Source organism: Mesitornis unicolor, unplaced genomic scaffold, assembly GCF_000695765.1.
Source record: "Mesitornis unicolor isolate BGI_N332 unplaced genomic scaffold, ASM69576v1 scaffold2169, whole genome shotgun sequence".
In the NCBI taxonomy this organism is placed as follows: domain Eukaryota; kingdom Metazoa; phylum Chordata; class Aves; order Mesitornithiformes; family Mesitornithidae; genus Mesitornis; species Mesitornis unicolor.
The window spans coordinates 29,269-43,156 of NW_010207753.1; the positions used below are offsets into that span (position 1 = coordinate 29,269).

General features: G+C 42.8%; 1 protein-coding gene across 1 annotated transcript in view; it reads left to right on the plus strand.

The window, feature by feature from the left end:
- Positions 1–13,888, plus strand: part of LOC104546740 (delta-sarcoglycan-like) — a 38,622-nt gene extending 24,734 nt beyond the window's left edge. Inside the window, exons 3-4 of the mRNA XM_010192206.1 lie at positions 11,568–11,691; positions 13,570–13,888. Of these exons, the coding sequence (XP_010190508.1) occupies positions 11,568–11,691; positions 13,570–13,743 (298 nt within the window). The 3' untranslated portion in view covers positions 13,744–13,888. The remainder of the gene's footprint in view (positions 1–11,567; positions 11,692–13,569) is intronic.

Here is a 13,888-nt window from a genome sequence, read left to right on the forward strand (position 1 = left end):
GAGAAGATGTGTTCATTTTTCACTTATTTGTATTCTCTATTGCATATTGTAAGTATTTCCCAAATTGTCAAAATAGGTTATGAAGCAGTGCTATAAAAGAGGGATGTAGAGGAATCTTACATCGGTGGGTACGTATTAAAAATGGTATGTCTTGTTAAAAGGCAGGTTTCTGTTCAGCTAGGTTTGATACAGGAACGAGCAACTGACTTCCAGGCTGGTTTATGGCAGAAATCAGACTAGGCATTGGTTATTGCCCTATTCAGTGGTAGTATCATGACCTAGGCAGCATCTTTTCTCATCCCTCTTTGCAGTTCCAGCTTTAGCAAGTAGTGATAAGTGCGGGAAAAGTTGGGTCAAATTTAGCAATTACCAGTGGGTTTGACACTGTAAAAGGTATTTCTTCTCATGAGAGCCAAGTCCTACATCTCTGCACATGGTTGTAGGTGCCTGTACAGGGATGTGTGTACACTTGTGATTAAGGGGGGCTGTTTTGTGTCTGCCAGGCAGCAGGGCAGGGAATTGCAGCTGGAAGTAGGAATTGTGCCTCTGCTCAGGGAGCAAGGCTGTGAATGAGTGGTCTGGAGGGTGAAACTCCTCCCTAGCTCTGAGCAGGAGCCCAGCATGTTTGAGAAAATGATGGTATAGTATTGTTGCATAATAATGGACTGGATTTGAGGGGTTTGGGTCATTTCTGTGGCCTTACACATGCAGACATACAACTGTATTGCTGGTGTAAATTGTGACCGTGAAAGAGGCCACAGCATTGGCATATACATCCCTTTAGATTTAGAATTTGTGCACATTTACCATTTTGTGAAGTGTACTGAGGACAGCAAATGGTACGTCTTCTGCATAAAAATGAAAAGTAACTGAAAACCTGTTATATGCTCCATATAGCTCTGATAAGAGGGGGGAAAAATGACTACAGATTTGTGGTTGACAAGCTTCAGAAAAGGTTCAACAGAGTGTGAAAATTGACATTTAGCAAATAGCAATTCAGCCTTCAGTTTTCGTGAAGTTGCTGGAAATAAAACTGCAGGTTTTAAACAAAATGTTTGGTCAGTTGTTATATTGGATGTTGCTTGTCTCATTAGTGCAGTTAATTAAAAGGAGGGACAAAAAGTCAAAGCCAGAGTCAATAAGTTTGTTAATAAAGATTTAATTTGGTGGAATCATTATAAATTGACTGTACAATGAATGGATTTGCCACAGGAGTATGAGTGTCTGAAGGTCTATAAATGGGGTTTCAGAAATTGCCATCAGGTTTTAGCCAATTTGTCATGCTAAATAAGCTCTTCAAATTCACTTAGGCAAGTGTGTACATGTTGCCAAAGGATATCACCACCATATGATGCATACAGACACTTTTTTTTTCCAGCAGGTTTTTTAATTCTACCATTTCAAATCCTTTTAAGTTTTGTTATCTCTGTATTTCTCAACGTAAGTGATTTACTATTAAGTCCAATCTTTTTAGAAGGAATAGAATAAATCACTGCAGTAAATCATCACTGCAGAAGGCACTGTAGGCTGAACCTGCGTGCTATCCACGTGAGATTCTAATCTACCTGACCCTTTTTCTTTATGTCTGACCAAACAGCAGGTAAAAATCCCGTGACAGACTTCAAAAAGAATTTAAAAATCGAAATCTAGATCTACATCTCTTCTCTTCGTAAAGCAGTTCTGATGTAGAAGACTGCATGCAAAGCACTGGTGCTAATGACTGCAATATTTGCATAGCACTGCACCCCTGCCAGTGATCCTCTCATTTGAGTACTTGTGGTTGTTAGAAAAGTGATTTTTCTGTCAGTGATGACATGCTGCTCTGCTCAGCGTGATTATTTAAGTCCCTGGAAAAACAAGAGTAAGGTAAAAAATTTTGTATGGTGCAGTCTTCTTGCAAAGTAGAGCAGAAGAACAAGCCATTAAAGTAGTGGAGAGTTGTCCCAAATTGTGGTCAACCACTGACTGCACATGGAAGTCACCCCAACGTAGAGCACTGTATAATGTCTATGTTAACAAATATTTTATGTGTTGTTCTAGGAAGTTTTCATTGAGTCAGGTACCGTCTTTCCATTGAGTTTTATACTTTTTGGCCAACTCAGGTGGCTTTTGTCCTCCTGCCCCCATCCAGAAGCCAGTATTAAGTTCAGGAAGAAGCCCATTTAAGCCCCAGCTGTTGCCTGCAGGCTGCAGTACAGGTGGCCCTCTCCCTGCTTCAGTGACTCAGGGTTGCTATGAAATTCGGTGGCCCCACAGACCAACCTTGTGATGTGTTCATCTCCTCCGCGTTCCTGATGGCAGCGCTTTGTTAGACATTAGGTAGCAAGCGATGTCAGTGACCCAGTGTAAGAGCTGCAATGCTCTGTTTCTATTTCTTTTTCTCCTCCCTGGCTTGGTGACTGTATGTCAAGATAATACCCAATCTTAGCAGCCTCTTCTGTAATTCTGCTTGAAAGGGTTTCTTCCAATTTATGCCTTTTAATTAGAAGCTTTCAACCTGTAATTAGAAACTTACACCAGCCCAACCTTTGTTTCTGAAAAATGCGTTTGTGGTTTAGGCAATTATGGTAACATAAAAAGTAATTATTTTTCTCCATGTGTGAAATGAGTGCGCTCATTAATGCACCCGACGGGCGGAGGATTTTATTTTGTTTCCATTTGTTTTATTTTATTGCAATAAATTACATAACAAGGTATATCAGACAAGCAAAAAAAAACCAAAAAAGGTGGCTGAGGTAGTAGATGGGGCATATCTAATTACAGAGTCTGTTACTTTGCCACGTCGGGAGCGCAGAGGAGCTGCGGTCAGCGGGAGCAGAGGCATGGCCGTGCTGCAGCGCCAAGCCCTCTGTTTAACACACACAGCCACGAAGGAATTTCCAGACCATTGCTTGACCAGTTTTGACCCAGACCACATAACTTGTTATGAGAGACATTTGGTGGTGAGATTTTTGGTAATAAAAATAATTACAGGCTTTAAGTTCCAGGTAGTGGCATCAGTAGCAGTGCTATGGCTTAGTTAGGGCTCTTACTCAGCCTGCCTGGTGATAATGTCATTGTCCTGCTCCTGATCACGCCAGGAGAGGGGACTTCTGTCCTTTGATTCTTCTCCAGCCAGAGCTGACTTTGCTCCTGTATTTCATGCTGTCTTGTGTGGCTGATTCCTGGCAGACATTATGATAACGTGCAGGGCTAGCCTCTACAGGCCAGATCTCAGTCCCACCTACCATCGCTATGGTTTTATTAATCACGACCGAGCTCTCAGCTGATAACACCTGTGCCAAGTGGTGCACAGTGGCATTGGGCCTGCTCAGCATCTTCTGGCCATAGCCAGCCCCTGTTATGTGGAGGTTTCCCACCACATGGCACGTTAATGACTCTGGATGTTCCCGTTTATCAATTAAGACTGAAAGATTGAGCACGGCAGGAGGGGGTAATCCTGCACTCAGCTCTCTGCTCAGGTCTGTCAGGCACAGTGGGGATTCGGAGCAAGACCAATCTGCTCACAACCCACCGGGTGAGGAGAATGGAGTTGCAGTCATCTCTACACTTAAAATAGGAATAATTCATTTTGCATCCCTGAATCCCTTCTCTGGCCACTTAAACAGATCATCTTCTTAAACCACATCTGTATTTACCAGACATCACTTTTGACTATCTCCCCGTTTCTATGATAATTTCCTTCCTTGATTTATAAGCAATGGAATTTTTTAATTATCCAGATGATTTTAATTTTCTCAGCCATACCTCCACTTCGTTAAACATTAATCTTGTACTTTTTTTGACTATCTCTCCCCTTCTCACCACTTCTCCAGTTTATAATGAAATTAGATCCCAATAGTATTACACAGTACATTTTTCGCCCTAGATTAATTTGATATCTACTGTTTGATCTCTGTTTCTGTCTTCTAAATACTACTTTGGCTTTTTGTAAATCATTCCAGAGATTACTTAAAAAGTCAAAAAAACCCACCCAAAATTCCTTAAAACATTTAGGACAACTTTGCTTAATTACATCTCTCTCAGCAATTCCCATGCTCTAGCATGGTAGGCAATCACAAAGAATTTACAATTGTATTTTAACTCATCCATGTTTTTCTAGTTTTGCTGCTTTTTAGTGCTCTGAATAAGCCTCAGGTAGAGCACAGTGCACTGGAAGACTGCAACAGGGGATTTGCAGTATGCTGGGAGTGACTGCGTGCTCAAACTTTTCCTCTTGCTGAAGGATGACATTTTTTCCAGAGGAAAATCAACACTGGTTCTCACCTGCTTAGTGCTGCAAGCCAGTACCATACCTACAAACTCCTCTGGTTCCTCATTTGTCTGGACCCACTCAAATCTCCTTCCAATATTAGCTGAGCATCTTCCTAATGACCATTAATTAATGTTTATAAATTTGTAAAGGGTGAGTGTCAGGAGGAAGGAGCCAGGCTCTTCTCTCTGATGTCCAATGATAGCACAAGGGGCAATGGGTGCAAGCTGGAGCACAGAGGGTTCCATGTGAACATGAGGAAAAACTTCTTTACTGTGAGGGTGACAGAGCATGGCCCAGGCTGCCCAGAGAGGTTGTGGAGTCTCCTCCTCTGGAGACATTCAAAACCCACCTGGACGTGTTCCTGTGTGACCTGGTCTGGTGATCCTGCTCTGGCAGGGGTTGGATTGGATGAGCTTTCCAGGTCCCTTCCAACTCCTGATATTCTGTGATTCTGTGATTCTTTAATGACGACTCTGACCTGCTTCTTAATGCTTTCAAGCTGCTCCTGTTACTCAGTTATCCAGTTACTCAGTTAACTCCTCTCTGAGTTGTCTGTCAAAATTCTCTGATGAAATATTAAGATATTTCCATTTTATGCTCAGGAGAGTATTGTTTTAGCATGGACTCTGTTTAGGAAAAGTTCATTAAACACAGTACCTGCAGCTCAAACTAGGTGAAGAATATATAAACTGGTTCATTTGGCACTAAACTGAAGTTAGCAGAACCAGCAGCAGATTTATTACACTTCTTGTGATTAAGCACTTCTTTTTGTATTGCAGCTGTAAGAGCACTATTTAAAAAAGAAAGAGAGAAAAGGAAAGTTGTAAAATGAGATTTAAGCCATTAGCTTGAGATTGAATTAGCAGAGCCAAAGCAGGGAGAAATGGCCAGGACTTGATAGATGCAGCACACCGGGAGGGGAGGATGGAGCAAGCACTCGGTTACCCACACACACCCCTCTCACCCATCCCTTCATCCATCAGGGGCTGCAGCCCTTGCAGAGTCCACGCAGGACTGTTCATGCACCACATGCCCTAGGTTCCCTCTCCAGTGAAATATTAAAGCTTATGTGTGATGTTAAGCAGAAGAGTGATTCATATATGTTCTCAATTCCTTTTTCTCTCGACTCAGCTTTGTACAAAATCTCTTTAGCGTCTGTGTTGCCCAAATACAGAGAAGCAAAGTTGCTGCATCCCTTGCCACTCAATTAGAAAACTCTAACTTCCAATAAAGCATCATTAGACCTCTGCTCCTGTCAGGTCTCTGACAGATTTAACTGGATTTTCCTTAGGAATTAACCATGGTTTGTGGATGGTAGCTGTATGAATTTTCATTCATTGTCTGCTAGATCATATTAGGAATTACATGGGGCTTTGGACCCCCAGTCATAAAAGTCTGTTTCAGAATATGGCTGCACTGGAATTGTCCCTTATTAGATTTGCAGCATAAACCCTGGAAACTGCATGGTGATACAGGCTCTCAAACTAAACTGTATTTACAGCTATACGATTTACAATTGGATGACATGATAATAATATATCCTTGTTTACTTCTGTAATTAATGCTCCTAAAGAAAATACCCTGGAAACCTTCCATAAGTAAGATTTATTTCTGTTGATTGAGACTGTAATCAGATGTCCCCATTCAAACAGTAATTGGTGTGCTTCATTAAAATGTAATTGAAAATACGATTTATGTCAATGGTAGGCAATAAATAACAGGGATACATATTTTCTTATTAGCGATGATCTCTTCTGTAAGCTCTCAAAGTACTTGCTGCTTTGGTACTGTGCCACATACATCATATTTTGTCAAAATCATGGTACCTTGGAAAAAGACCTTGCATGTTTTCCCTTTTTTATTTTAACCTCTTGCTCCAATGTACTAAGGCCAGCTCCCTTTTTTTCTCTTTCCTATTTTATATGAGGCTCAGTGTTGTTGCCATATTTTTTAGCTTATTTTATTCTCATGCAAATGCAGTGCCTTCCAGCAGGAAGGAAATCCAACCACAAAAGGTAGAGCTTAGGGCAGAGCCTTTTGCTTTTCGGGACGTAACAAGACTTTGCTTGGACTTCCGATCAGTTGAGGGTTTCACTAGGTCAGTCCACACCCAACCTCTTGTTCCTCCTCCCAAACTTTTTCTGTTCCACTACAAGCAAAGGTGAGGCAATTAAAAAAAAAAAAAAAGCTTACAAACATTCTAGAAATAGAAACTAAGCATGGTTTCTTGGCAATTCAGTATGAGCTAATTAACTACCAGTTAATAGGGAGAAAAGTATTGTGTTTTCTTCTATGGATAGATATATAGAAGATAACACAAATAATGGAGTCAGAAGTCACTGCAAATGGGTGATCCCATTGATTTCATTGAAACAAGGGAGTTAAAAGTGAAAACAAATTTCAACCTGAGATACTGGTTCATTACCGGCAAATTGATGGAGCTTCACGTTTACTTGCTAGCATAATTTACCAATTGTACGAGATGTAAGCAGGCACAGTGGTAACATTGGCTAATTTTATGCTCAATGTGAAATCTTATAGCTGGTCAGATGGATACCATAAGAAATAATTAGAGTCATTAGAAATAATGGGCTACAGCTGCAGTAATACACGCTCTGTTCTGAGTCCAGAGGTTTCTAAGCAAAATTAAATTAGCTCATGTTATCACACTGCTGCATCATATACTCCTCACCTCCTAAGAGTAAACTTCTCTTTCCATTTCCATGCTGCAAGGAAAGTTTGTGTCCCGTGCAGAAAAATCCCCTGCTGGGAACAAGAAATTCTGAAGCTTAGGGCCGTTCCTTGGAGGGGAAAAAAAAAAGTAATCAAAAGCAATAAAAAAATTAAGAAGTGGCAGCAATGGCTCCCCAGCTCACATTAACACCTTTCACATGTTGAGGGTCATCCTTCAACATTGCAAGACAATGACTTTCACTGGAACCACAATCCAAACTCATATGTTGACCTCCTTTAAATTATTGCTGAGGTTTTCAAAGCAAAGCACGGATGGCACTGTAAATTTTACTCTCTTGTTGATTCTCAGGAGGTCAGAATTTCCAGCGATAGCAGGAGAGGGGTTCACTTTGAGACCCGCGCATGCCATCTCCTCCCTTTAAAATGTGAGGGGCTTCGGTTCTAGGTTTGAGTGAGAGTTAGCACTGTCCATTAAGCATGGTGAGCTGGAGAAAGGCTTCCCTGCAATACATAATCTTGCATTTGGTATGCAGGCTGAGTGTGCTCAGTGGGAGGAACAAGACTAACAGTATTTCTGGTGAAGGTAAGAGCCTAATAATGCAGCTTTAGAAAGATCAGTTATCCATCAGCCAGCCGTCTATCTTTGACTCTGGTACTTACGTGGCCTCAGCTATTACAGTATGTAAGTGCTTCACAACCACTAATATATTTATCTTTTCATCCTCCCTGTGGAGTTGGGAAGTGCTATTACCTCTGTTGCAGAACTAAGAACAGAGATTAAGGGTCAGATTTGTTATGGCATTTAGGTGCTCAATGGGATTTTCAGAAGTACCTAATGCCCCTTGTAATAAGTGGAACCTGGGTACTTTGATAGTTCTGAAAATCCTCTTACTTGCGTCTTTTAAAATTTTGGGTTTACATGGCACCCTGGGATCTGTAGGAGAGGTTCCCAGGTTGTGGGTAGTCACCCAGACAGGAGATTGTCTCTTCATCCTCCTACTAGGAGACTGTAGGTGGGACAGGAGCAACTTTACAGCAGTGGGAGGAAGTCGCTTATCTCAGTCCTGAATTCGGCGTGCTGTGAGTCTGTGTGTTGCAGTGAATTCACCTCCTTGCACAGCTCTGTGAGAAAGGTCAGAACATGGTCCTAGAAATATTGGAGCAAAAATCAGCATCACCCATGGTCAATAAAAAGGGCTTATATACCAATTGCTGAGATGGAAAATTCAAGAGCAGGAGCAAATAATGAAACAATCTATATTCATGCAGCCGCCTTTCCAGCCTACTGCTGTAAGTACGGGCTTACACCTAACCAGGAGATGTGGATCCTACTGCAAGCTCCGGAGTATCACACTGGAAAACAAATGTTGATTTTGAACAAATTACCTGTTCATCGCTAAATCATTTTCTTTCATTATTAGTCTCCAAATTGGTTCTGCTTTGGAAGACAGAATTAGGTTTAAAAGCAGAGTGTTTCTTAAACACTTGCTTCAAATGAAAGTATTCGGTAAACATTACTCAAAGCCCCTGGAGCGTAAACTCCTCAACTGCTTTCTCTGGCTTTGCATAGGTTTTTCAGCTCCTGGTTTAAAGACAGGTGTCTCAGGGATTCATTCAGGATATCAGAAAGTAATCAAATTAAATCCCTTACAATCATATGCCCCTCCAATGCCAAGGAATTTTTATTAAGACCTTTCTGTCCTCATTTAGAGTAGCATAAATTGGGACAGAAGTCCCATGCAAACAGACTGAGTTACACCAGTTACTCTCAAAGATAGAGAGAGGAGTCAGGCTCCAAACCCATGGCACAAGTACAAAGCCATGTGGGCTGCGAGCCCAAGTTTCTCATCATTGGAAGAGCAGTGCTATGCTGTTATAGTACTTGTACTCATTTCCATAGTTTTAAGGTTCTAAAAAAAACCCACCTGGGCTTCAAAATGATATTTTTAACATTAAAGGGATGGGTTTTGGTTAATTCAGCTTGTCAGTGAGATTGCAGCTGTCTGAGCTGGTGATTTAGGGTGACAGAGTAGGGCTCAGCTCAGCTAACTTCAAGAAACACACATGGTGCTGCAGGGAGTGTGGTGGGTTGTGGAGCAGCAGCAAAGCCCCAGCCTTGTGTGCTTGTCCATGTTACACCGTGTACTGTCGGGAGGTGCTCAAGAGGGTCCTTTGTGCCTCCAAAAGGCAAGAAGCTCTGGAGTGATTAGGATGTGTCTAAAATTGCATGGGTTTTCATCAGTGTTTGTAAGATGCTGTTATCTTGCCTGTAGGTTTTCATCGGATGGAGGAGGGAGAACAACTCAGTCTCTGTGTTAGATATGAAAAGAGAATAAATCTTTGGGACAGTGTTATTTAATGGACTCCTGGGTACTTGTTAGCTTGTTCAAAGCATGAATTTAACTTGATTTGACATTATGGGGACCCATGTGCACAGGGGAAGATATGCAAGAAGAGTGTGTCCCCTGCCTCGATTTCCCCGCTCTCCGCACTCTCCAGTAAAGCACTGGCCTGGGACTGGGAGGCTGCTCTGGTACAGAGCAGGAATTGAGAGCTGCTGCTGCAAATCAGTGCATTTGCACTGTGGTGTCTGAACACTGTTTTGCACTTACAAGATCTATTTCTCAGTGGGCTGAAGAGCTACAAGATTAACAGATGAACAAATATATTGAGACAGCCAAGACATCAAAGAAACTGAAGAGTCACTAAGATGTTGGAGAGCTGAAGAGTCACCTGGCCATGGTTCTTAGGAATCACTTTATCCTCAGATTAGCTCAGCTGTCTTGGGGTTTGGACACATCCCCTGGTGAATTTACCTACAGTGACTTCAGATGTTACTGGCCTCGACTCTCTGGAGGATCCAGAGGCAGCAGGAGGGAATGAGTGCCTGTATCCCAGCCACTGCAGCTCAGATCCTGGGGTCCTGGTTCAAGCAGAGCATCCTTCATTTTTTCAGGGTAGACACCAGCTGCACCACCAAGGATGAGAGGGTACTGTATCCCTGGGCAGAAATCTCCAGGGAAAACGTGGGGCAGACGGCGTGTCAAGCCACCGTAATGAAAGCCACCAGAGTGCATGGGCCAGGGCCCTGAGACCGTGTGCTGTGGCTATTTTTACCATAAAGAAATTCTAACAGATACTGGAAAGGCGGTTATTGCAATTGGAAGGTCAGAGGGAATAATATCTCAGGTAGCACTATTTAATGTCAATCATTTTTTGCAGGCTTTTTCTCGTCCGTGCAATCTGCAGTTCAATCAGGGAAAAATGGTGCGTAGCAGCCATCTTAACCTTCGGTTCCTTGTACAGGAACCAGCCAAGGGGTGATACCAGTGGAGGGATCAGAAGGAGGTTCATGTAAGATGGAGCTTCCCTGCAGAGAGCAAACAAAAATCAGCTCAGAAAGGTTGTGCAGAGACTGCTAACCATGAGACCGTGCTCGTTCCTTGGGCTGTATATGCCTCAGTTCCTCCCTGAAATTTAGATTTAGTTGAGTCAGCCAGAAATTATGGATGAATTTGGGGTCTTGAGGGAAAGGTGTTTGAAAAGCAGCAATATGAAGACACCAACAAGAGGGAAAGTTATAACTTGAGAAGTGCCACACAGAGGGAACTGTGCCTTCACTTTATTGAACTGTTGGCTGCAATAAATACAGTCGAATTCCCTCAGTCTCCCGTAATGTTGTCTCAGTACCAGCAGGAGTCCATTTAAGAACACACTTACTTGCACAAATGGTTATATATGAAGAGCAGAGAAACAGCTGAAGTGCCACTGCAGTAATGCAGGCAAATCCTAAAAGCTGCCCGAGTCAGCTCAGTGTCATCAGCGCTGCCTGACCAGAGCAGTGGAAGCAGAGGGGTTTCTGTTCCAGTCAGCCTGCTTCACCTGCTGAGATCACAGTCTAGAGTTTGTGACGGTCTAGTAAATAAGTGGTGATAAAATCAACTAAGAGGATTTTCCCAAAGAGGGTGAATTGGTTTTTATTATCATTTTCAATACAGAAAGTAATAAGACACTGTATTATAAAGAAGAGATAAGTATAATACGAGACCTGTGAATGGATAATCAGTGAGGCAGACTGAACCTTGTGCTCTGCATCTTACAGCATTAACCCCAATTGCCTGATCTAACAGCTTTGTTTGTGTTAGCCGGTGCTGTAACAGGGTTGTCAGGTCCCTGTGCGCTGTATCCATGGGTAGGAGGGGTTGAAGCACTGCACAGTGGGGCCTGGCTGTGAGCACTGGGATGTGAGTGTAGGGGTGGACACCAGAAATTTTGGGGTCTTCAGCCCTTCTTTTTTCATTGACTTCCTTATGCTCTTAAACCCTTCCAAACCTCTCATCTTGCATATGAGCAAGTTGATCATGGGGAAGCTCTTGCACCTTGCATCTTGTCCCAGCATTTACAGCATGGCAAAGCTGATGTGAGATGTTAGCAGATTGGATTTGTGATGTGTTTTACCGCACTGTGGATGAATTCTATCCACTGACTGAACCAGATGTGAACATCAGCAGGTCCCAAGGTGCTGTGCAATGGGCAGTCAGGCTGTGCAAAACGACAGCCTGAGATTAAGCGCAAATATTCAACCCACCAAGCTCTGTAACTCCCCTTTCTGTTACAGACTGGAGTCGCCTACGCGCGCACTGGTGATGGAGGCTCCAAAAGGCATCGAGATCAACGCCGAGGCCGGCAGCTTGAAAGCCACGTGCAGGACAGAGCTCAGGCTGGAATCCAAAGATGGAGAGGTAAGCGAAGGACCTCAAGCCCTGCAGCAAAACCAAAGCAAGCCACAGATCTCCTGCAGATTTGTAGCCTTCTGAGTCACTGAGCGGCTCCATTTGAAACACCGATGTGAAGCTGTTTCAAAGGCCTTCCTAGTTTAGTTTCTGCTAGCAGAGATTGAACGTATCATATGCAAACGAGCCTCACTCTGTGGCAAAGGCAGATTCATTATTTTTAAAGTGCTTGGATAATAGCATCTGTTGTTCAAGCAGATTTATGCGGCTGTAAAATACACAGTGCTCCTAAATTTTTGGTTCCATGTCACTTTAGAACAAGATTTACTTGGCCAACATAATTAAATCTTTTATCATACATTTTTCTATAAGAAGTGCTTAATTCACTGTTATTGATCTGAAAAGCTTTTGTAGCTGATGTTTTCATTTTGGAAAGAGAGGGAACGTTAGGAGACACAGGCTGTTGCGCTGGGGAAAACTCCAAAGAGGAAGCGAGAATAACTAAAACTGATAATACAGAACAAAAATAAAGTAGATGTTGAGATAAGCCTCTTCTGCTGTCTCAAAAATGCATGGGCACATGGTTCTCATCCCCTCCTCCTGCCACATTGATGGAAGACACCAAAGGATGTGGCTGAGGAGCTCCTGCTGGGGAACCCAACAAGAGCCTTGGTTGGAGGAGCTTCCCGCTGAACACAAACCCCACAGCAGTAGTGCTCCAACATAAGCTAATGTTTCCCTATCTTACTGCCAGGTGTAATAAATAGAATGGGATTTTTATTGCAGTTCATGTTATTTCTAAACATTTGCGTTTTAAGACATTCCCAACCCAGATCATGGGTGTTAACAAAAAAAACTCTCAAAAGTACAAAAAAATCCCTACCTAATATACTACAACTGAAATCCAAGGCATTTCACTACTGCAGGCAGTTGCCGTAATGTTTTTAACAGTAAGTTTGTTTTAAAATGCACATATTGACCTGTCTCTTTCAGGAGATTAGATGGTTGGTTACTAAAACTGGAGACTTTTACTGTAATTGCAAGATAAAAGCAAATGCTGTCAGTCACCCTGTAATATTCTGGTCTGCAGGTGTTCTTACTATACTCTTCTCAGTGATGTTAGAGCACTCCCTTGTAGCTGCCATGTCTTTAAGAGCTGCCACATGTTCACTTTTATGTTCTGTTTTATAAGGAGAAATTCCGTTCCTTTACAGCATTTAAGTTATTTTTAACATACATAAAAGTATTACACGTATACATAAAATATACATAAAAGTCAGTGCTGTGAGCCTGCAAGTGTAACTGGCAATAGGATCACGGGGCCACAAGTGCTGGTGGAGGAGCGGAGTTGCTGTGTGGATGCAAACCATACACACTCCCTACCTAGCAGTGAGGTGCCTCTGGTTGGGAAAACCCAAACACAGAGGTGCCGCAGGAAGCTACAAGCCAAGAGAACATGGGTGGGTAGATTAGCAGAAAAAACTGGAGGTCTTTCTTAGGTGACTCATCATAAAAGCAGATCACCCAAATTTCTTCACTCTGAGGGTGGTGAGGCCCTGGCCCAGGTTGCCCAGGGAAGTTATAGGTGTCCCTTCCCTGGAAGTGTTCAAGGCCAGGTTGGATGGGGCTTTGAGCAGCCTGGGTTGGTGGAGGTGTCCCTGCCCATGCCAGGGAGATGGAACGAGATGATGTTTAATGTCCCTTTCAACCCCAACCAGTCTGTGATTCTGATTTGCGTCAGACTTTCCCATCCTAATACACTTGCCTATCCAGGTTTTGTGGCAGCTGAGTTGTCCAGAGGAATCTTCTTTAAACACAAGATCAAAACCAACAGTTCTCCACTAATACTCTCTCTCTTTTTCTCTCTCTCCCTCCCTCCGACTTCAGATAACGTTGAATTCTGCAAAAATCAAACTACCTAACTTGCCTCAAGGATCTTCCTCTTCTGCAGGGTCCAGGCAAAAAATCTACGAGCTCTGTGTGTGTCCCAATGGGAGGTTATTTCTGTCTCAGGCAGGCACTAGCTCGACCTGCCAGATAAATACAAGCGTCTGCCTTTGAGAGACTATTTGCAGTGGGGCATCGCAGGCAGCACAAAAGCCAGTTCTGGTCTCACAGATTGCAGCTGCCAACTATTTTTACTAGAACACAGAAAGCCTATCAAAGACTTTTTTTGTGTGTGCGCGCGCGTGTGTGTGAATATATA